At 38.5% G+C, this 21,571-nt stretch overlaps 1 protein-coding gene across 3 annotated transcripts in view; it reads left to right on the forward strand.

The window, feature by feature from the left end:
• ESF1 (ESF1 nucleolar pre-rRNA processing protein homolog) overlaps positions 1–12,910 on the forward strand; it is a 65,790-nt gene extending 52,880 nt beyond the window's left edge. For 2 of the 3 annotated variants that reach the window (XM_027560281.1, XM_027560282.1), the window contains exons 12-14: positions 2,299–2,381; positions 3,768–3,914; positions 12,118–12,411. In XM_027560281.1, coding sequence (XP_027416082.1) covers positions 2,299–2,381; positions 3,768–3,914; positions 12,118–12,411 — 524 coding nt within the window. Of the gene's footprint in view, positions 1–2,298; positions 2,382–3,767; positions 3,915–12,117 lie in introns of all 3 variants that reach the window. The other variant, XM_027560280.1, reaches the window with a different exon arrangement.
• Positions 12,911–21,571: the final 8,661 nt, after the last annotated feature.

The raw sequence follows: 21,571 nt of genomic DNA on the forward strand, positions 1-21,571 counted from the left end.
GCAGCTTCTAAAGTGGTTCCAGAGGGAGGGGACATATGTATTGCTATGGCTGATTTATGTTGATGTATGGCAGAAACCAAAAATGTAACAGTGTTTATAACAATATTATAAAGTGATTGTCCTCCAATTAAAAATAAATAAATTTTTAAAAAACGAAGCTTCTCTTGACTTCCTGTTATCCCCCACTGGATGTGGTTATTCAGCCATCATATGGTCTCTGAAATTTATTATTTCACAACAAAGTGCTTTTTAAATGGAAAGAACTACTCAAGGGAGAGTGACATTTGGTAGTGAAGTGTAGAGTGTGGGGGTTACCAGAGCCTGAACTGGAGTGCTAGGGTTTGACTCATGGTTCCTTTGCTTACTCAGCTTGAGACAAATCACTCAGTCTCCCTCTGTTTCAGTTTTGTCAACAACAGAGTGAAAATTGTAATAAATAATAGAATCTACCTCATAGGGTTATTGTGAGGATTAAAGTAGTTCGTATATAAAAGGAAATAAATAGCACTATTTCCTGGTGCATGGTAAGTGCTGTAGCAGTATTAAATTGTTACTATTTTCTAAAGTAGTAACCATTGGTTTCTCTGCATTGGAAGGACAAAACTGAGCTCATCCAAATACAAATAAGACAGTGTCCAGTAGCTCAGAGAAGGTTGACATGGTGTAATAACATTCTGAAAGGTGGCTTTGTGGATTCTGAACCTTCTTACTCTTCAGACTGGTTCTTCATACTTTGACACCAAATTCTCTTTGAACTCTTCCCAACAGACACACAAAAAGAAGAAAAAAAACAGAGCATCTGTGTGATCACAAGGAACCCAGAACATCATATATATGTAGTCAGAATGTTATCACAATAATAGCAGGTAGTTCATAGCACCATGTGCCTGACATTAACTAAGCTCTTCACATTTATTAGTTTATTTAGTCCTCACAGTAACCCTAGATGCTAGGTGCAATTAGTTGTTATAATCCCCACTTTACAAAGAAGGACACGAAACACGAATGCTATAGCTTGAGTGAACTTGAGCCAGAGTTTAAACCCAAGTCAGTCACTGCAGACTCAAGTGCTCTTAGCTGCCATTGGTTACTCCCTCTCCTTCAGGAACATCTCATCTAACATCTTGTGGTCTCCAGAAGTCCCTGCATCCTTGGAAGTTTTTCTAATCAGGAGCCACTTTTACCATAAGTAATTTTGTCTAATAATACTAGACACAGGAAGTTAAACAAAGATCAACTTTGTCTTTGGAGAAGGAGAAAGGATTTTGTTAAACGTTTACTTCCAGGTAGTTATTGTCAAATTGTCACTAAACAGATTAGTTTTTCATTTTGCTGATGAGTTTTAAGAGTTTACATATTTAAATTAGTTTTTTTTCCCTTTGATCTCTTCTATTGTTCTTATGCTAAGAGAACGTTTCTTCTACTTAAGATCAGGTAGCTGTTCCCCTGTATTTTCTCGTAGGTTTTTTAGTGTTTAATTCTTTAATACAACTGCATTTTGTTTTTCTGTACATTATGCAGTATGACTCCTAGGTTGGGAAGATCCCTTGGAATAGGAAATGGCAGCCCACTTCCAATATTCTTGCCTGGGAAATCCCATGGACAGAGGAGCCTGGTGGGCTATAGTGAATGGGGTCACAAAGACTCAGATATGAATGAGTGACTGAGCACATGCACACAGCTATAGCTCAAGGATTATTTTGCAGAATAGAACAAATTGCCCAGTACCAGTTATTGAATAATGCCTTCTTTTTCCAGTGATGTATGATGTTACATTTTATTATATACTAAGCCATACTGTTCTGTTTTTCTCATTGTATAGTTACAGCATTTTTGGTTTTTTTCACTTTGTAGTACACTTTAGCATACTGTATCACTAGTAAATCAGATCTATCTCATTCTTTGCAAAGATTTCCTTGAATAAAATTTTATTTAGAATTTTATTAAATGTATATATATTATGAGGATACTGAATTTTATCTAGTGTTTATTCTGTTTCTGCTAAAATGATCTTATAAGTTTTCTTTTTAATTGATGTAGAATTATACATTACTTTCAGAAGAAATTCCTTTATAATATTCACTCATCATGTACAGACTTTTATTATTCTATTCATACCCATAGTCATCTCAGTAATACCTTTTTTTTAGTTTCTTTAGTTTCTATATATTTATTGGTAAGATTATTTCTAGATACCTTGCATTTTTGTTACAAACAAAATTTTTTAAATAAATAGTATAAGCAAATTGTTGTGATAGTCATAATTTTTAACCCTTCTATGTTGGTTTGTTGTGCCAGGTATAAAAGAAAAGAAAAAATCAACAAAATCTGCAAAAGATGACATATCTCCAGAGGAAGAAGCTGAAATAGAAAGACAAAAGGTAATGGTCATGTTTACATTTTTAATGGACAAGTGATATGTACACTTTAAGTGAAGGTGTCCATGTGAGTTTCCAGTATGTCTAATAAAAAAATAACTGATTTTAACAATGAAATTTATAAATATTTTAGCAGCATAATTTTAAAATATCTCCTTTTCACCAAATATTTCTCCAAGTACAGAGTTAAAGTTTAGTTCACACCCAAGGCATGTCCCTTTGTGATTAAGAGGAAAATATCTTTTAAAACCCTTATTATAACTGACAATAAAGGGCAAAACTGACAGTAAGAGACAAAAATACTAAATTAAAACCTCAAAATAATATTGACATGGTTTTAATTCAGTCTGAATCTGTCCTGTAATACAGAGTTTGCTTTATGGCTTGTTAAATGCTCCTGTCTCTCTTTTTATTGTTGAAAATTAATGTGCAGAATTAAAGCCTTTCTTGGAAGTGTAGTAAATATTATCCTTAAGCACCTCCACATAATCCACGGCACAAAATAGTGTGTTTTTGCTGAGACAGGAATTGGAGTCAGCAGCGTTCCTGAGTCTGATGTTCCTAGTACTGTCTAGGAGGGAGCCAGACTGGTCACCTAAACTCTGCATCTTAATGCATCTTTTATTGCATATGCAGTAGTGTTTATAGAGTTAAGGAACACAAAGAAAATCTTTGTTTGTAGGAAATCATTCTAAAAAGAAAGCCAACTGTAGGTACCAGTCATAGAAAGGAGAGGAAATTAAAGCAGTCTAAGTGGGTGGAGGAAGATTGTATTTTCTGTAGCATGCATGGTTGTTTACTTGATTCTTGAAGATTTACATTTAATCCCATGGTCAGTAGAAAATACCTGTTGAGTGGAAACAGGCATTAGATTTCAGAAGCAAATATTAAGATCTTGCCTTCATATATCAATATTGGAAAAGTAGAGGCAAAAACAGCACAAGAAAAAAGGAATTCATTGTTCATAAAGCACATGTTTGGAAAGTCTAGTCTGTATCACAAACTACTACATGTTTATGAGATTTAGTGTCTGCTTAAAAAGACCAAAGTGAAAATGAGGAATTTTTATTTGGGGAACTTGAGGACTTTTGTTTCTACCACCTACTGATCAGTTACATAATGTGAAATATGGTCTGGTTTTTAGATAAAGTGTTCACCCCTCTCCTGTTGTCAGTGATATTGCTCCAAAAAATTATACCTGTTGCTCTACAGCAGTCTGTGAATTTCTTTATGAGTTCACTGATCCACAGTCTGTGATGGAAGACAGGTGTCATCCCAGAGCACTGACGACTGGCTTCTCCTTTTCTGAGGGGATTTCTGTGCTCCATACTCCTGTTTGAGGAAAGAAAAACACTGTTGTATATTTGAACTCTTTTTTTCTCTCCACAGGCTGAAATGGCTTTGCTTGTGATGGATGAGGAGGAAGAGAGCAAGAAACACTTCAATTATAACAAGATTGTGGAGCACCAGAATCTGAGCAAAAAGAAGAAAAAACAGCTCATGAAGAAAAAGGAATTATTGGAGGATGACTTTGAGGTAACCAGCGACAAAAATCATTATTCTATTAAAAGCTGGCGTTGAATCTAAAGTCAGCTCTTTAGATAAAAATTGAGCTTGGCCCCTTGATCTCAGGAAGGACCCATTGTGGAGCCAAAGCTACCATCTTTTAGCCCAGTATAACCAGTTCATCCTCAGGGTGGTTCTTGGAGCATCAGGTGAAGTAGTAGGCTTCTATTTTGGTAGCTATGCTGCACCAAAATATGTAGCTTTTAGCATTAGAATCACATGCAGTGTGATGCTCACACTGGGAAGGTTCTGCATCGTTAAGCCTGACTGCAGAGTAGCAGATTCACGTCACACTCTGTGCAAGGGCCAGGCAGTAGGCGTGTTTTTTTTGTTGTTGTTGTTGTGCTGGGTCTGCGTTTCGCTGTGTGGGCTCTTTGTTGCTCTGCACAGGCTTTCTTTAGCTCTGGTGAGCAGGGGCTGCCCTGTAGCTGTGGTACCCAGGCTTCTCGTTGTGATGGGTTCTCTTGAAGAATATGAACTCTAGGGTGCATGGGCTCGACAGTTGATGCAGGTAGGCTCAGTTGTCCAGTTTGTGCCATCTCTCTGGACCAGGGATCAAACCCACATCCCCTGCATTGGCAGTCAGTTTCTTTTTTTTTTTTTCATACATGACATTTCACATGTTTCAATGCCATTCTCCCAAATCTTCCCACCCTCTCCCTCTTCCACAGAGTCCATAAGCCTGTTCTATACATCAGTGTCTCTTTTGCTGTCTCGTATACAGGGTTATCGTTACCATCTTTCTAAATTCCATATATATGCGTTAGTATACTGTATTGGTGTTTTTCCTTCTGGCTTACTTCACTCTGTATAATAGGCTCCAGTTTCATCCACCTCATTAGATTCAAATGTATTCTTTTTAATGGCTGAGTAATACTCCATTGTGTATATGTACCACAGCTTTCTTATCCATTTATCTGCTGATGGACATCTAGGTTGCTTCCATGTCCTGGCTATTATAGACAGTGCTGCGATGAACATTGGGGTACACGTGTCTCTTTCCCTTCTGGTTTCCTCAGTGTGTATGCCCAGCAGTGGGATTGCAGGATCATAAGGCAGTTCTATTTCCAGTTTTTTAAGGAATCTCCACACTGTTCTCCATAGTGGCTGTACTCGTTTGCATTCCCACCAACAGTGTAAGAGGGTTCCCTTTTCTCCACACCCTCTCCAGCATTTATTATTTGTAGACTTTTGGATCGAAGCCATTCTGACTGGTGTGAAATGGTATCTCATAGTGGTTTTGATTTGCATTTCTCTGATAATGAGTGATGTTGAGCATCTTTTCATGTGTTTGTTAGCCATCTGTATGTCTTCTTTGGAGAAATGTCTATTTAGATCTTTGGCCCATTTTTTGATTGGGTCATTTATTTTTCTGGAGTTGAGCTGGAGGAGTTGCTTGTATATTTTTGAGATTAGTTGTTTGTCGGTTGCTTCATTTGCTATTATTTTCTCCCATTCTGAAGGCTGTCTTTTCACCTTGCTAATAGTTTCCTTTGATGTGCAGAAGCTTTTAAGTTTAATTAGGTCCCATTTGTTTATTTTTGCTTTTATTTCCAATATTCTGGGAGGTGGGTCATAGAGGATCCTGCTGTGATGTATGTCAGAGAGTGTTTTGCCTATGTTCTCCTCTAGGAGTTTTATAGTTTCTGGTCTTACGTTGAGATCTTTAATCCATTTTGAGTTTATTTTTGTATATGGTGTTAGAAAGTGTTCTAGTTTCATTCTTTTACAAGTGGTTGACCAGATTTCCCAGCACCACTTGTTAAAGAGATTGTCTTTAATCCATTGTATATTCTTGCCTCCTTTGTCAAAGATAAGGTGTCCATATGTGCGTGGATTTATCTCTGGGCTTTCTATTTTGTTCCATTGATCTATATTTCTGTCTTTGTGCCAGTACCATACTGTCTTGATAACTGTGGCTTTGTAGTAGAGCCTGAAGTCAGGTAGGTTGATTCCTCCAGTTCCATTTTTCTTTCTCAAGATCGCTTTGGCTATTCGAGGTTTTTTGTATTTCCATACAAATTGTGAAATTATTTGTTCTAGCTCTGTGAAGAATACTGTTGGTAGCTTGATAGGGATTGCATTGAATCTATAAATTGCTTTGGGTAGTATACTCATTTTCACTATATTGATTCTTCCAATCCATGAACATGGTATATTTCTCCATCTATTAGTGTCCTCTTTGATTTCTTTCACCAGTGTTTTATAGTTTTCTATATATAGGTCTTTAGTTTCTTTAGGTAGATATATTCCTAAGTATTTTATTCTTTTCGTTGCAGTGGTGAATGGAATTGTTTCCTTAATTTCTCTGTTTTCTCATTATTAGTGTATAGGAATGCAAGGGATTTCTGTGTGTTGATTTTATATCCTGCAACTTTACTGTAATCATTGATTAGTTCTAGTAATTTTCTGGTGGAATCTTTAGGGTTTTCTATGTAGAGGATCATGTCATCTGCAAATAGTGAGAGTTTTACTTCTTCTTTTCCAATTTGGATTCCTTTTATTTCTTTTTCTGCTCTGATTGCTGTGGCCAAAACTTCCAAAACTATGTTGAATAGTAATGGTGAAAGTGGGCACCCTTGTCTTGTTCCTGACTTTAGAGGAAATGCTTTCAATTTTTCACCATTGAGGATAATGTTTGCTGTGGGTTTGTCATATATAGCTTTTATTATGTTGAGGTATGTTCCTTCTATTCCTGCTTTCTGGAGAGTTTTTATCATAAATGGGTGTTGAATTTTGTCAAAGGCTTTCTCTGCATCTATTGAGATAATCATATGGTTTTTGTTTTTCAATTTGTTAATGTGGTGTATTACATTGATTGATTAGCGGATATTGAAGAATCCTTGCATCCCTGGGATAAAGCCCACTTGGTCATGGTGTATGATCTTTTTAATGTGTTGTTGGATTCTGATTGCTAGAATTTTGTTTAGGATTTTTGCATCTATATTCATCAGTGATATTGGCCTGTAGTTTTCTTTTTTTGTGGGATCTTTGTCAGGTTTTGGTATTAGGGTGATGGTGGCCTCATAGAATGAGTTTGGAAGTTTACCTTCCTCTGCAATTTTCTGGAAGAGTTTGAGCAGGATAGGTGTTAGCTCTTCTCTAAATTTTTGGTAGAATTCAGCTGTGAAGCCGTCTGGACCTGGGCTTTTGTTTGCTGGAAGATTTTTGATTACAGTTTCAATTTCCGTGCTTGTGATGGGTCTGTTAAGGTTTTCTATTTCTTCCTGGTCGAGTTTTGGAAAGTTGTACTTTTCTAAGAATTTGTCCATTTCTTCCTCGTTGTCCATTTTATTGGCATATAATTGTTGATAATAGTCTCTTATGATCCTTTGTATTTCTGTGTTGTCTGTTGTGATCTCTCCATTTTCGTTTCTAATTTTATTGATTTGATTTTTCTCCCTTTGTTTCTTGATGAGTCTGGCTAATGGTTTATCAATTTTTTTTTATCCTTTCAAAGAACCAGCTTTTGGCTTTGTTGATTTTTGCTATGGTCTCTTTTGTTTCTTTTGCATTTATTTCTGCTCTAATTTTTAAGATTTCTTTCCTTCTACTAACCCTGGGGTTCTTCATTTCTTCCTTTTCTAGTTGCTTTAGGTGTAGAGTTAGGTTATTTATTTGACTTTTATCTTGTTTCTTGAGGTGTGCCTGTATTGCTATGAACTTTCCCCTTAGGACTGCTTTTACTGTGTCCCACAGGTTTTGGGTTGTTGTGTTTTCATTTTCATTCGTTTCTATGCAAATTTTGATTTCTTTTTTGATTTCTTCTGTGATTTGTTGGTTATTCAGCAGGGTGTTGTTCATCCTCCATATGTTGGAATTTTTAATAGTTTTTCTCCTGTAATTGAGATCTAATCTTACTGCATTGTGGTCAGAAAAGATGCTTGGAATGATTTCTATTTTTTTGAATTTACCAAGGCTAGCTTTATGGCCCAGGATGTGATCTATCCTGGAGAAGGTTCCATGTGCGCTTGAGAAAAAGGTGAAATTCATTGTTTTGGGATGAAATGTCCTATAGATATCAATTAGGTCTAACTGGTCTATTGTATCGTTTAAAGTTTGTGTTTCCTTGTTAATTTTCTGTTTAGTTGATCTATCCATAGGTGTGAGTGGGGTATTAAAGTCTCCCACTATTATTGTGTTATTGTTAATTTCTCCTTTCATACTTGTTAGCATTTGTCTTACATACTGCGGTGCTCCCGTGTTGGGTGCATATATATTTATAATTGTTATATCTTCTTCTTGGATTGATCCTTTGATCATTATGTAGTGACCTTCTTTGTCTCTTTTCACAGTCTTTGTTTTAAAGTCTATTTTATCTGGTATGAGTATTGCTACTCCTGCTTTCTTTTGGTCCCTATTTGCATGGAAAATCTTTTTCCAGCCCTTCACTTTCAGTCTGTATGTGTCCCCTGTTTTGAGGTGGGTCTCCTGTAGACAACATATGTAGGGGTCTTGTTTTTGTATCCATTCAGCCAGTCTTTGTCTTTTGGTTGGGGCATTCAACCCATTTACGTTTAAGGTAATTACTGATAAGTATGATCCCGTTGCCATTTACTTTATTGTTTGGGGTTCAAATTTATACACCATTTTTGTGTTTCCTGTCTAGAGAATATCCTTTAGTATTTGTTGGAGAGCTGGTTTGGTGGTGCAGAATTCTCTCAGCTTTTGCTTGTCTGAGAAGCTTTTGATTTCTCCTTCATACTTGAATGAAATCCTTGCTGGGTACAATAATCTGGGCTGTAGGTTATTTTCTTTCATCATTTTAAGTATGTCTTGCCATTCCCTCCTGGCTTGAAGAGTTTCTATTGAAAGATCAGCTGTTATCCTTATGGGAATTCCCTTGTGTGTTATTTGTTGTTTTTCCCTTGCTGCTTTTAATATTTGTTCTTTGTGTTTGATCTTTGTTAATTTGATTAATATGTGTCTTGGGGTGTTTCTCCTTGGGTTTATCCTGTTTGGGATTCTCTGGGTGTCTTGGACTTGGGTGATTATTTCCTTCCCCAGTTTAGGGAAGTTTTCAACTATTATCTCCTCAAGTATTTTCCCATGGTCTTTCTTTTTGTCTTCTTCTTCTGGAACCCCTATGATTCGAATGTTGTAGCGTTTAATATTGTCCTGGAGGTCTCTGAGATTGTCCTCATTTCTTTTAATTCGTTTTTCTTTTATTCTCTCTGATTCATTTATTTCTACCATTCTATCTTCTAATTCACTAATCCTGTCTTCTGCCTCTGTTATTCTACTATTTGTTGCCTCCAGAGTGTTTTTAATTTCATTTATTGCATTATTCATTATATATTGACTCTTTTTTATTTCTTCTAGGTCCTTGTTAAACCTTTCTTGCATCTTCTCAATCCTTGTCTCCAAGCTATTTATCTGTGATTCCATTTTAATTTCAAGATTTTGGATCAATTTCACTATCATTATTTGGAATTCTTTATCAGGTAGATTCCCTATCTCTTCCTCTTTTGTTTGGTTTGGTGGGCATTTATCCTGTTCCTTTATCTGCTGGCTATTCCTCTGTCTCTTCATCTTGTTTAAATTGCTGAGTTTGGGGTGTCCTTTCTGTATTCTGGCAGTTTGTGGAGTTCTCTTTATTATGGCTTTTCCTCGCTGTGTGTGGGTTTGTATAGGTGGCTTGTGAAGGTTTCCTGGTTAGGGAAGCTTGTGTCGGTGTTCTGATGGGTGGAGCTGTATTTCTTCTCTTTGTTCAGTCGCGCTGTGGGGAGGGAGGGAGGGATGCTGCAAACAAATAACACTGGCGTGCGCTCGCAGTGCCTCAGCCACACTGGGTCTGCCCCCGCTCACGACGCGTGTAGCCTCCCTGCCCACACTGCTCGGGCTCTAGGTTGTTCCGCGGGGAACAATCCGAGGCTGGCCCTGGGTTGCATGTACCTCCCAGGTCCAAGCCGCTCAGGTTCAGGCACTCGGGTAGTCCTCAGAGGCGCAGACTCAGTTGGGCCCGAGTTTTGTGCTCTTCCCAGGTCCGAGCAGCTCAAGTGATGAGGTGTTTGGCGAGCGCCAATGCTGCGACTTATCGCCTCCCCGCCACTCGGTTATCTGGGTGTAAAACCGGCACACCTTCTCAGGCAGATGTTAACCGTCCAGACCCCCAAAAAGTTTTAGTTAGCAAAGAAGCCTGCTTACACTTTTATAGATAATGTCTCTCTGGGGCTGCGATTACCCCCTTCCGGCTCTGGCTGCCTGTCACCGAAGGGGGAAGGTCTGCAGCCGGCTATCTCTGTTCAATTCTTTGTTCCATGTGCGGGCCTGGCGGTCTTAGGTTAGGGCTGGCTTTTCGCGTGGTAGATATCCCACAGTCTGGTTTGCTAGCCCAAATTATTTCGCTCAGATAGTGCTCAGGGTATTCAGGCCAGATTCTTACTCTAAGTGATGCAGCCCGCGCTGCGCCTCCCTGCCCAGCCCCCGCTTGCTAATGGCGCGTGCAGGCGTCTGCGCTGCTTCTCCGCTGGGGGAGTTACCGTAGGACTCACAATCTTCGAGTTTTAATTGTTTATTTATTTTTTCTTCCTGTTATGTTGCCCTCTGTGCTTCCAAAGCTCGGCACAGATTCGGCAGTGAGAAGGTTTCCTGGTGTTTGGAAACTTCTCTCTTTTTAAGACTCCCTTCCCCGGACGGAACTCCGTCCCTCCCTCTTTTTTGTCTCTTTTTTTGTCTTTTATATTTTTTCCTACCTCCTTTCGAAGAGTTGGAATGCTTTTCTGGGTGCCTGATGTCCTCTGCCGGCATTCAGAAGTTGTTTTGTGGAATTTACTCGAGTTTAAATGCTCTTTTGATGAATTTGTGGGGGAGAAAGTGTTCTCCCTGTCCTACTCCTCCGCCATCTTGGCTCCTCCCGCTCGGCAGTCAGTTTCTTAACCACTGGACCACCGGGAAAGTCCCAGGCCACAATTTTTTAATTGCTCTGTTTCTTGTTTCCACTGTTCCCTCTTTCCCCTCTTTTTTTGCTAAAATACATATTTCTAGTGGCCACACAGTCCCCATGCATGAGTTTGAGCCCTGTACAGAAAACCTACAGACAGCTATCAGGAACTATTTGATGACTTCCATCCATTAGCATGTAAGAATAGACTCAGAAGAAGATGGGAGAGATTTTGAATTTGTTTGGAGAATTGAGAGAAGCATACAGATAACTTCTAAGCGGCATTGAGAGGGACTTTGAGACCACTGTGTAACTCTGGTTTCTGTAAGTCAGCTCCAAGTATGGTGCTGTTCCAATGAATCAATTTTTGGTAAATCAGTTTTCTTAGAAAAAGTTAAAAGCAGAGAATGATTTATAGTCAAATATTCTATTATGATAACTAATCATCATGCAGAAAATGATGTCTTATGCATGATGACCATCACCTATAAAAACATTTTTTGTGAGTGTGGTAGTAGTATCATGCCTATGGTCCTTATTGCAAATAACTCTACAGTCCATCTCTGGGTGGGCTCTTTTTCACAGGGCAATGATGAGTGGCAGTCAGGGAGTCATGCTCACTTTCTGTCTGGTCACTCCTGTGCCCGGCAATACTTGAAGGCCTGGCTGGAGTTAAGAGTATTCTCTTAAAATGTGGGAATGCAGTGTTTTTGTAGAACGATAAAGGATACATTTGGAGCTTGTATCTGATCAGATCTTAGTCTTGGGGGTACCATCTTTCCCATCATGGTCTTTAAATCTGCTGTATGATTCACTCTCAGTAGCTGCTCATTTTAGCACCAAGGTTGAAAAAAAAATTTATTGTACTAAGAAGGCAGTGACTTCGCCTAAAATTCCAACAGGGGATGCCATCACTGGCTTAATTATCTCAGCCAGAAAGAGATTTCACACTGTAAGCATAGGTGAGCCTGCATCTCCTGTGGTCACTCCTGTAGACAGTCTAAGAGGCTGAGGTAGTAACAGGCCACAGTGTAACATATAGACTACGATAATTCCCTTCCAAGGATATTGTCATTGTGTAATAAGAACAGTGTGCCCTGCACATGTGGTTCAAGAATAAACCTAAAGACTTCATTGAAGATCTGTGGAGGAATGGCTTTCTAATGAGTCAATGCAAAATACATTTGTATTTTTTATCATCAACTCACTGACTTTTTGAACTCTGGTCTCATTTCTAGGCCTTTTGGTTTACTAATTTTATGTATTTGTACTTTCCTTTTGGGTTTGCAGGTCAATGTTAAGGATGCAAGGTTTCAGGCAATGTATACTTCCCACTTGTTCAATTTGGATCCTTCAGATCCTAATTTCAAGAAAACAAAAGCTATGGAAAGAATCCTTGAGGAGAAAGCTCGTCAGAGAGAACAAAAAGAACAGGGGCTGACTCAGGCAACGAGTGAAAAGGAGGGTGAGGTTCAGAAGGAATCACACAAGAGGTCCATTGATCCTGCCTTGTCAATGTTGATTAAATCTGTAAAAAACAAAACAGAGCAGTTTCAAGCAAGAAAAAAACAAAAAGTAAAATAATTGTATGTTGTTTCTTTTTGAATTGAGAATGTAGAAAGTATACAAAAGTGGTAGAAGGATTACTTATTGGGAACAGTCAACCTTTCAAGAATATAAGTAAAATCTGACAGTCATAAAATTTATTTTCCATGTATAAACTGAATGGTTGAAAGATTTGTATATTTCCACAAATTAATCATAATCAATCCAGACTATAAGGTTTATAAAATTTTAATATTTTTTACTCTGTTAGCTTTTGTAAAGTCTGTTTACAATTCCTATATAAAAAATAGAGTACTACCCAAGTCTTGAGTTGGAATAAGAGTTGGGAACAATTTGAAAATATGTACATGCAATACATTTATTTCTCTGGAAGCAGGAGGCAGATTTAGATACTTGTTTAAATAATTTATTTTTCTAGCCATAATGAATAGAAGCCAGTAACTTTCTTTGTTGTTTGGTCATGTTTATTATAGTTTGTTTATTAATTTATAAATAAAAGTTTTTATTATTTTGTGAACACTGATTTATTTCATCTTATTCACCTCAAATTACCCTCTGGAAAACTATCTAAAAACCTAACTAACTCTTTAAGAGTACATCTCCATAAAAGGCAGTTCCAGGTTTGCATTACTCATAATTGTATTTGAAATATTTGTGAACTCTGTGATGATTTTTCTAACTATCAGATCAGATCAGATCAGTCGCTATAGTAGCAGGAAATCTTTCTGTCTGCCCTTCAGATTTTTGGAATGCCTGGAATGGTAGATATGCTGCTGTAGAATTTAAGGAATCTTAATTTTTTAATTAAATTAAAACACACCTTTGAGGCCTTAATACTCCTGGATCTCATCTGATCTAGATTTTATAAACTGTAAACTGACCACTTAGAAGAAGTAGGTGTGCTATATAGGTAAATGAAAATTAAAAAATCCAAAATGATCACTTGGGGGAAAAAAAGGCAGTAGGAATTTGGCCAAGTTTTTGATTAACAGTAAACTTGACATTATCGGTATAAAAACTCAAGCCCGCCAATGTACTATATATTTTCGAGAATAAAAAGGTATAAGACACAGAATGATGTCAAGATAGTAAGGGCGTATAAACAGTCTCTGAAAGGGGAAGGGAAAAAGAAGATATCTAAAATTGCTCATAATAACAGAAAAATGCAGAGTATGTGCAGGGCATGGTATTCTTACCATAAAGTGCTGACATTGTTAGGTGGTTCAGCCAAATAAAGCAGTATTTACATACTCATCACTAAAAGATCATGAATCTTAATGTATTTTTGAATATTGTCTATAAACAGTTGTATATATTTCATTATGCAAGGAAAAAGACTTTTTTCCTTTAAACTTTAATCATAGTGTGGGGATTACTCAGTTTGATTTTTAAATTACTGTGAAATTTAGCTCTTTGGTTTTTGGGGTTTTTTTTAGCCCTTTGGTTTTTTAATTGGTTTGGTTTGGGTTTTTGTTTTTGAGCCCTTTGTTCTTAAGTCACTATATTTAATTGTAAGTCTCATTTTACTAGTCAGGCACACACTTGATTATAACAAATAAATAGAACATATGCACAGCCCTGGCTCATTTTCTCAGAAAGTTGATATTTTTTTAAGTAGAAAAAAAAGAATAGCATTATCAGGTACTTTGTTAAACATTCTACACCAAAAATATTAGATTCTCAATAATTCCTGATAGTAAAACTCAGGATAAAAAAGTGGCCACTGTCACTTCAGTACACAATGTGAGGGTAGTTTGGGTGACTCTTAAGGTCACGTTCATTTTGATTGTCGTTTGTGGTATCCTTAATACAAAGACCAAAGACAGTACAAATAATACCTGCACACTGGTGTTTATTGTTAATATGTAGAAATGAGATTGCTTCTGGAGAATCCATCTGTCTCTAAAACTTAAGCATAAAAATCCTCAACAAAGTATTAGCATATTAAATCTAACAATGTATAAAAAGAATTATACACCAAGAGGGTTTAATTATATGGCCTGCTGCTGCTGCTAAGTTGCTTTAGTCGTGTCCAACTGTGTGCAACCCCATAGACGGCAGCCCACCAGGCTCACCCGTCCCTGGGATTCTCCAGGCAAGAACACTGGAGTGGGTTGCCATTTCCTTCTCCAATGCATAAAAGTGAAAGTGAAGTCACTCAGTCTTGTCTGACTCTTTGCGACCCCATGGACTGCAGCCTACCAGGCTCCTCCATCCATGGGATTTTCCAGGCAAGAGTATTGGAGTGGGGTGCTATCGCCTTCTCCAATTAAATGGCCTAGGAGGTTTAATTCCAGGTATGCAAAACTGATTTTTTCACAACCAACCAAAGTAATCCACTGTATTAACAGGTTTAAGAAGAGAGAAAGTATTTGACAAAATTTAATACTCATTCGACTCGATGGACATAAGTTTGAGTAAACTCTGGGAATTGGTGATGGACAGGGAGGCCTGGCGTGTGTGATTCATGGGGTCGCAAAGAGTCGGACTCAACTGAGTGACTGAACTGAACTGAACACTCATTCATTAAAAAAAAAGTTTGGAATAGAGGGAAACAGACTCTTCAGAGTCCCTTGGACCTCAAGGTGATGCAACCAGCCCCTCCTAAAGGAAATAAGTCCTGAGTATTCATTGGAAGGACTGATGCTGAAGCTGAAACTCCAGTACTTTGGCCACCTGATGAAAAGAACTGATTCATTGGGAAAGACCCTGATGCTGGGAAAGATTGAAGGCAGGAGGAGAATGGGATGACAGAGGATGAGATGGTTGGATAGCATCACTGACTCGAGGGGCATGAGTTTGAGCAAGCTCCAGGAGTTGGGGATGAACAGGGTAGCCTGGCATATTGAAGTTCATGGGGTCACAAAGAATTGGACACGACTGAGCAACTGAACTGAACTGAAATCACTGTCAAGCAGGAGCCAAGTGTTCAATCCCCAGGATGGGAAGATCCCCTGGAGAAGGAAATGGCAAGCCACTCCAGTATTCTTGCCTGGGAAATCCTACGGACAGAGGAGCCTGGCGGCCACAGTCCATGAAGTTGCAAAAGAGTCAAACATGACTTAGCAACTAAACAACAACTGGTTCCTCTAATACCCTGTTAAAATGATTATTTAAACTTTGTTCTTCAAATTTTTTCTTTCTCCTGATTGGATGCTGACACTCAAGGATACAAAATAATCTCACCTGAACAATATTGGGTTCTGAATGATCCTTCTATTCCTTTTTCTTTTTTTAACCACACTTGTGGGATCTCAGTTACATGACCATTGGTTGGGGCCTCACCCTTGGCAGTGAAAGCAAAAGCGTGGAGTCCTAATCATTGGACCACCAGGGAATTCCCAGTCCTCCCATTCCTAAATCTACATTCCCATGCTCATGAGGCCTAACTTTCACTGTCCAAGATCATGCAAGTTTCCTTGATTCCTGACCATGGTGGTGCTGGTTTAGTCACGAAGTCATGTTCGACTCTTGTGACTGCATGGACTATAGCCCGCCAGGCTCCTCTGTCCATGGGATTCTCCAGGTAAGAATACTGGAGTGAGTTACCATTTCCTTTTCCAGGGGATCTTCCTGACCCAGGAATCGAACCCAGGTCTCCTGCATTGCAGGCAGATTCTTTACCGACTGAGCTACAAGGGAAGATCCTGACCATCCTGGTGACCTATTGCTTTATAACAAACCACCCTCAAACTCTGCAATTTAAAACAACCATAATCATTTATTTTCTTAAAATACTCAGTTTCCAGATGGCTCAGTGGAGAAGGCTCATGTATTCTCCACTTGGCCTTAGCTGAGAACTAGAGGATTTGCTTCCAAAATGCCTTCTTCAGTGACTTGCAAGTTAGTGCCAGCGGTTGATTAGGAGCATGGGAGCTGGGTTCCAAAGGTGATCAAGATGGAGGCTCTCAGTTTTTTTTGGTCTAGACTCCGATGTCACAGTGTCACTCCTGCCATCCATACTTAACTCACTGAGGTGGTTGAAAAGGTCTTCCCACATAGGGGATCTAAACTCCACCTCTTAAAGAACAGAGTGGCAAAGTCCTTGAAGAGTATGCATGTCCAAAAATATGGTTGCAGCCATTTTTGGAAAATGAGGCTTGGCTCACCATCCACTTCATGAAAATCTTCCCCTGCACATTAATATAATTGTAATATATAATTGTATTAATTGTAATATATATTACAATTATAGTAAGTGCTCTGTTATTTGATCACCTGAGTCTGTAGCTTTTGCAATCATGAGTATAAGCAACAGCCCATAAGTGAAGAAAACTCTATACCAGCAGTTAGACCATAGTTGATAGGATGATTAAGAAGATCAGACCAATAAAAAAGGTTATACATGCTCCTCAAGGGACCTTCAGTGACTGTGGGTGAAACTAATGGTTATTTCTCAATATGTGTTCTTTCCGTCTTCCATGTTAAACATAGGACTTTCCAGAATAAAACAATTTTACCCAACCTTCTTCACAGTGTTTTGTGGAAGCAGATGACAGCTTCTAGGGACCTTCCTTTGATGTTAGCACGCTAGTAAATTTTGCCTCTTCTCTCCTACCTGATTGCCTGGAATGCAGATGTAATGCCTTAAGCTCCAGCAGCCATATTGGATCGTGAGCACAAAACTCCATTTTGTAGAAATAATATTAAATTGATTATGTAGAAATAATGTAATCATAATAATAAAATCACGTACGACTAGTAATTTCATTATGTAGACTGATGACTACTGAATAGTTAGCTGGAAGGAGCCAGGATCCCTGAGGACTTTGTGGCGCACAGCCACCGTATCATCCATGGACTTTTTTGAGATAACTATGTGACAGAATGGATGTGAGAGTTGGACCATAAAGAAGTCTGAGTGATGAAGAATTGACACTTTTGAACTGTGGTGTTGGAGAAGCCTCTTGAGAATCTTTTGGACGGCAAGGCGATCAAAGCACTCAATCCAAAATGAAATCAGTCCTAAATATTCATTGAAAGGACTGATGCTAAAGCTGAAACTCCAGTACTTTGGCCACCTGATGTGAAGAGCCAACTCATTGGAGAAGACCCTGATGCTGGAAAAGATTGAAGGTGGGAGAAGGGGACAGCAGAGGATGAGATGGCATCATCAATTCAATGGACATAAGTTTGAGCAAACTCCGGGAGATAGTTAAGGACAGGGAAGCCAATATGTCGCAGTCCATGGGCTCACAAAGAGTCAGACACGACTGATCAATTAAACAATTATGTGACAGAAAAAGAAAATACTGTTTAAGCCACTATTTTCTCAAGTCTATTACTTGCAGTTCCACCTATATCTTAACAGAACAATAAGCAGTCCTGGGCCATAGTCTTTATGGACTATTTTGCCCTGCTTTGCAGATCATTTCTCCATATTCTTAAGGAAACTTGATATTAAATTATAGTCAGAGTACTTGCAGCTTGAGAGGGCCAAAACAGGATGCTCAATCATGTAAGTTTCCAAGATTTCTGGATATGGACATGAGTCAAGAGAAGTTAGACAAACCTCTTGGACGGCAACTGAGAACCTTTGTTCCACAAACCCCACTGACATTAGAGTTACAAGCTCTATATTCAGCATCTCTGGGTTCACATTATCACTTCCTTGAAAAGTTTATGAAAAAGGAGTTGCCAAGAGTAACCAGAATCAGGCACATGGGAAAGTGAAAGAGTGTGAATGAGAGTCTGTGCTCAGCCTAAAGTATGGATTATGCATTACCCAAAATTTGCAAAAATGTAGAGATGAGAACTTCATGCTATATGACAATGCCAAAGCAAATAGACTAAGATTATATTGTGTTGAGGAAAGTTGTGAGAAATGCCAGCTTTGGGGTTATGAGCTGTTTCCATGAATTTTTTAAAATTAAAATTGAGTCATTATCCATACTACACATGATCTTGTCTTGAGTAGCCAGTCATGAGTTTTTTTAACCCTTTTTACTAAAATCTGAAATTAATCAGAAGTATCTTTTCTCTCATACTAGTAAGAAATAATGTACTGTATCATGTTTCAAGAAGCTCATCTGATGAATAAGGCAAGAAATGGCCAATAAAGTACATTAAATTTTTTAAATCCTTTTGGAAAAATCATTAAACCAAGAATTAGGAAAGACATTTAAGTTACAGTGGAATGACTCTAAAAAAGTTTCATCTGGCAGCTGCTCATTATTTGATGAAAGAAAAACTCTGAAAACGATTGGATTTGTGTATGTTCTTCTATTTGGATCTGTTATAAAGCTTTGTTTAGAACAATTTTATAGTTCTTCCAGAGGGCCCCAGCAGTATCAGAAACCACCTAGGTACTGTGATCCTTCAGATTTCTTTGGATTCAAATGAACCTCAATCCCCTGACCGTTGCCTTAGGAATGTTGCAAGAAACATAATTCAAACTACCTCAAGCAAAAACTTTAAAAGATGTGAGGGTAGATTTTTATGATAAAGGCCCTGTGGGATCTCACGGCACTGAATCCAAAGCAAAAGGCAGTCAGTCCTCAGGAAGAGGCTGAGAGCAGGAACTACGCAATGTCCTCAGAAACTGCTTTACTCCTCTGTTTTCTTCTATTAGCCTTGTTTTACTCACATTGACACCAATAGGCCAATCTCCTCAGCCCACTGAACAAGAAGAGTAAGATGACACCATCAACGTTTCCACATTTTAAGTTATAGGTCCACTTTTTATGTAATTAGAAGAAGAGATTTTTGCCTTATGTTTAAGATTCAGGAATGAATTTGGAACTTTTTGTCCTGATACTATTAAAATGAAGATAACTTGTCTGTTCGATTATATGAAAAGTAAAAGTGTTAGAGGTCAGTTGTGTCCAACTCTTTGTGACCCTATGTCTTGTACCCCACCATGCTCCTCTGTCCATGGGATTTTCCAGGTAAGAAGACTGGAGCTGGTTGCCATGCCCTCCTCCAGGGGATCTTCCCAATCCAGAGATCAAACCAGGGTTGCTGGCAGATTCTGAGCCACCAGGGAAGCCCTGGTTATATACAATTTATATAATTATAATTTAAAAAATATATTTATATACAGTTATGTAAGGTAAAATATTAAGAAAAGCTTGGTAAATTTCCTTGTGAATATTATATACCAACAAATGTATATAACTAAACAAAACTAATCACAGTCACAGAAAACTAATCATACTAATCACATGGACCACAGCCTTGTCTAACTCAATGAAACTATGAAGCATATTTTACTTATATGCAGAATACATCATGTGAAATGCTGGGCTGGAAGAAGCACAAGCTGGAATCAAGATTGCTGGGAGAAATATCAATAACCTCAGATATGCAGATAACAACACCTTTTTTGCAGAAAGTGAAGAGGAACTAAAGAGCCTCTTGATGAAAGTGAAAGAGGAGAGTGAAAAAGCTCACTTAAACCTCAACATTCAAAAAACTATGATCATAAAAAAAAAAAAAAAGATCATGGCATCCGGTCCCATCACCTCATGGTAAATAGATGGGGAAACAGTGACAGATTTTGTTTTCTTGATCTCCAAAATCACCTCAGATGGTGACTGCAGCCATGAAATTAAGACACTTGCTCCTTGGAAGAAAAGCTATGACCAGCCTAGACATCATACTAAAAAGCAGAGACATTACTTTGTCAACAAAGGTCTGTCTCGTCAAGGCTATGGTTTTTCCAGTGGTCATGTATGGATGTGAGAGTTGGACTGTGAAGAAAACTGAGTGCCAAAGAACTGATGTTTTTGAACTGTGGTGTTGGAGAAGACTCTTGAGAGTCCCTTGGACTGCAAGGAGATCCAACCAGTCCATCCTAAAGGAAATCAGTCCTGAATATTCATTGGAAGGACTGATGCTGAAGCTGAAACTCCAATACTCTGGCCACCTGATGCAAAGGACTGACTCACTGGAAAAGACTCTAATGCTGGGAAAGTCTGAAGTCAGTAGGATGACAGAGGATGAGATGGTTGGATGGCATCACCTACTCGATGGACATGAGTTTGAGCAAGCTCTGGGAGATGGTGATGGACAGGGAGGCCTGGCGTGCTGCAGTCTATGGGGTTGCAGAGAGTCAGATGTGACTGAGCGACTGAACTGAACTGAAGACAGAAGCAATTTTACACAATTATGACTTATATGATAATCTAAAAATGTTCTAGGCGTTTTAAAGCACTAAACAACAAAGGATCCTTAATGTCTATAAAGAGGGAAGGAAAACGGAAATCTCCTTTTCTTTAACCTTTGTCTTGATGTAAAGTTCTAACAGATATTCAACATTCTTAAAGGGCTGGAGTTCCCTGGCAGTCTGGTGGTTAGGGCTGTGCACTTCTGCACTTCCTCTGCAGGGAACCCAGGTTCAGTCCCTGGTTAGGACAGTAAGATTCCACAAGCCATGAGACAAGGCCAAAAACAAACAAATAATGTTCTTAATGGAGGAACTTCAACGCCTGATCTTAGTTTTTCAGGAGCTAAGATGAACTTAGTAGACTGAAAGAAGTATGCACAAAATGCTGATAACGGAGTACCTCCGGGAAGGCTTTCCTCTGGAAACCTTTGTGTATGGCTTTGTGTTACTAGATGTCACTTTCGTTGTTCTTCAGTTGTTCAGTCTGTCCACCTCTTTTGCATCCCCATGAACTGTAGCCCGCCAAGCTCCTCTGTCCATGGGATTTCCCAGGCAAGAACGCTAGAGTGGGTAGCCATTTCCTTCTCCAGGGAATTTTCCCAATCCAAGGACTGAACCTGGGTCTCCTGCATTGCAGATGGATTCTTTACCACTGAGCCACCTGGGAAGGCCATATATCACTTTTTAAATTCCAAGTGCTAATAAAGGGAAATGTCATAATTCTTAACTGGACCCTTAACTATAAAGAACATGGAAGAACTTGAATGGCCTGAGGATGAACTGGTAGCCGTTATCAGTGTTAATTTCCTGCTTTTGATGACTGAAATTCAGTGAAAAGTATGTCTTTGGGTGATGAGGCATCATGTCAGGAGCTTGCTCTCACAAAATTTAGGAAGCAACAAATATCTTTGTACTGTCTTGCAAATTTTCTGTAAGTTTGAGATTGTTTCAAATAAAGATTCTTTTCAAAATTATTTTTTATATAGTCTAAGTTCTAAATTTCCAGAGACACAATGTGATTGGCCCAGCTTGTGTTCACTGCTCACCCATCAACTACGGTCGATGAGAACC

Source organism: Bos indicus x Bos taurus, chromosome 13 (genome assembly GCF_003369695.1).
Source record: "Bos indicus x Bos taurus breed Angus x Brahman F1 hybrid chromosome 13, Bos_hybrid_MaternalHap_v2.0, whole genome shotgun sequence".
NCBI lineage: Eukaryota > Metazoa > Chordata > Mammalia > Artiodactyla > Bovidae > Bos > Bos indicus x Bos taurus.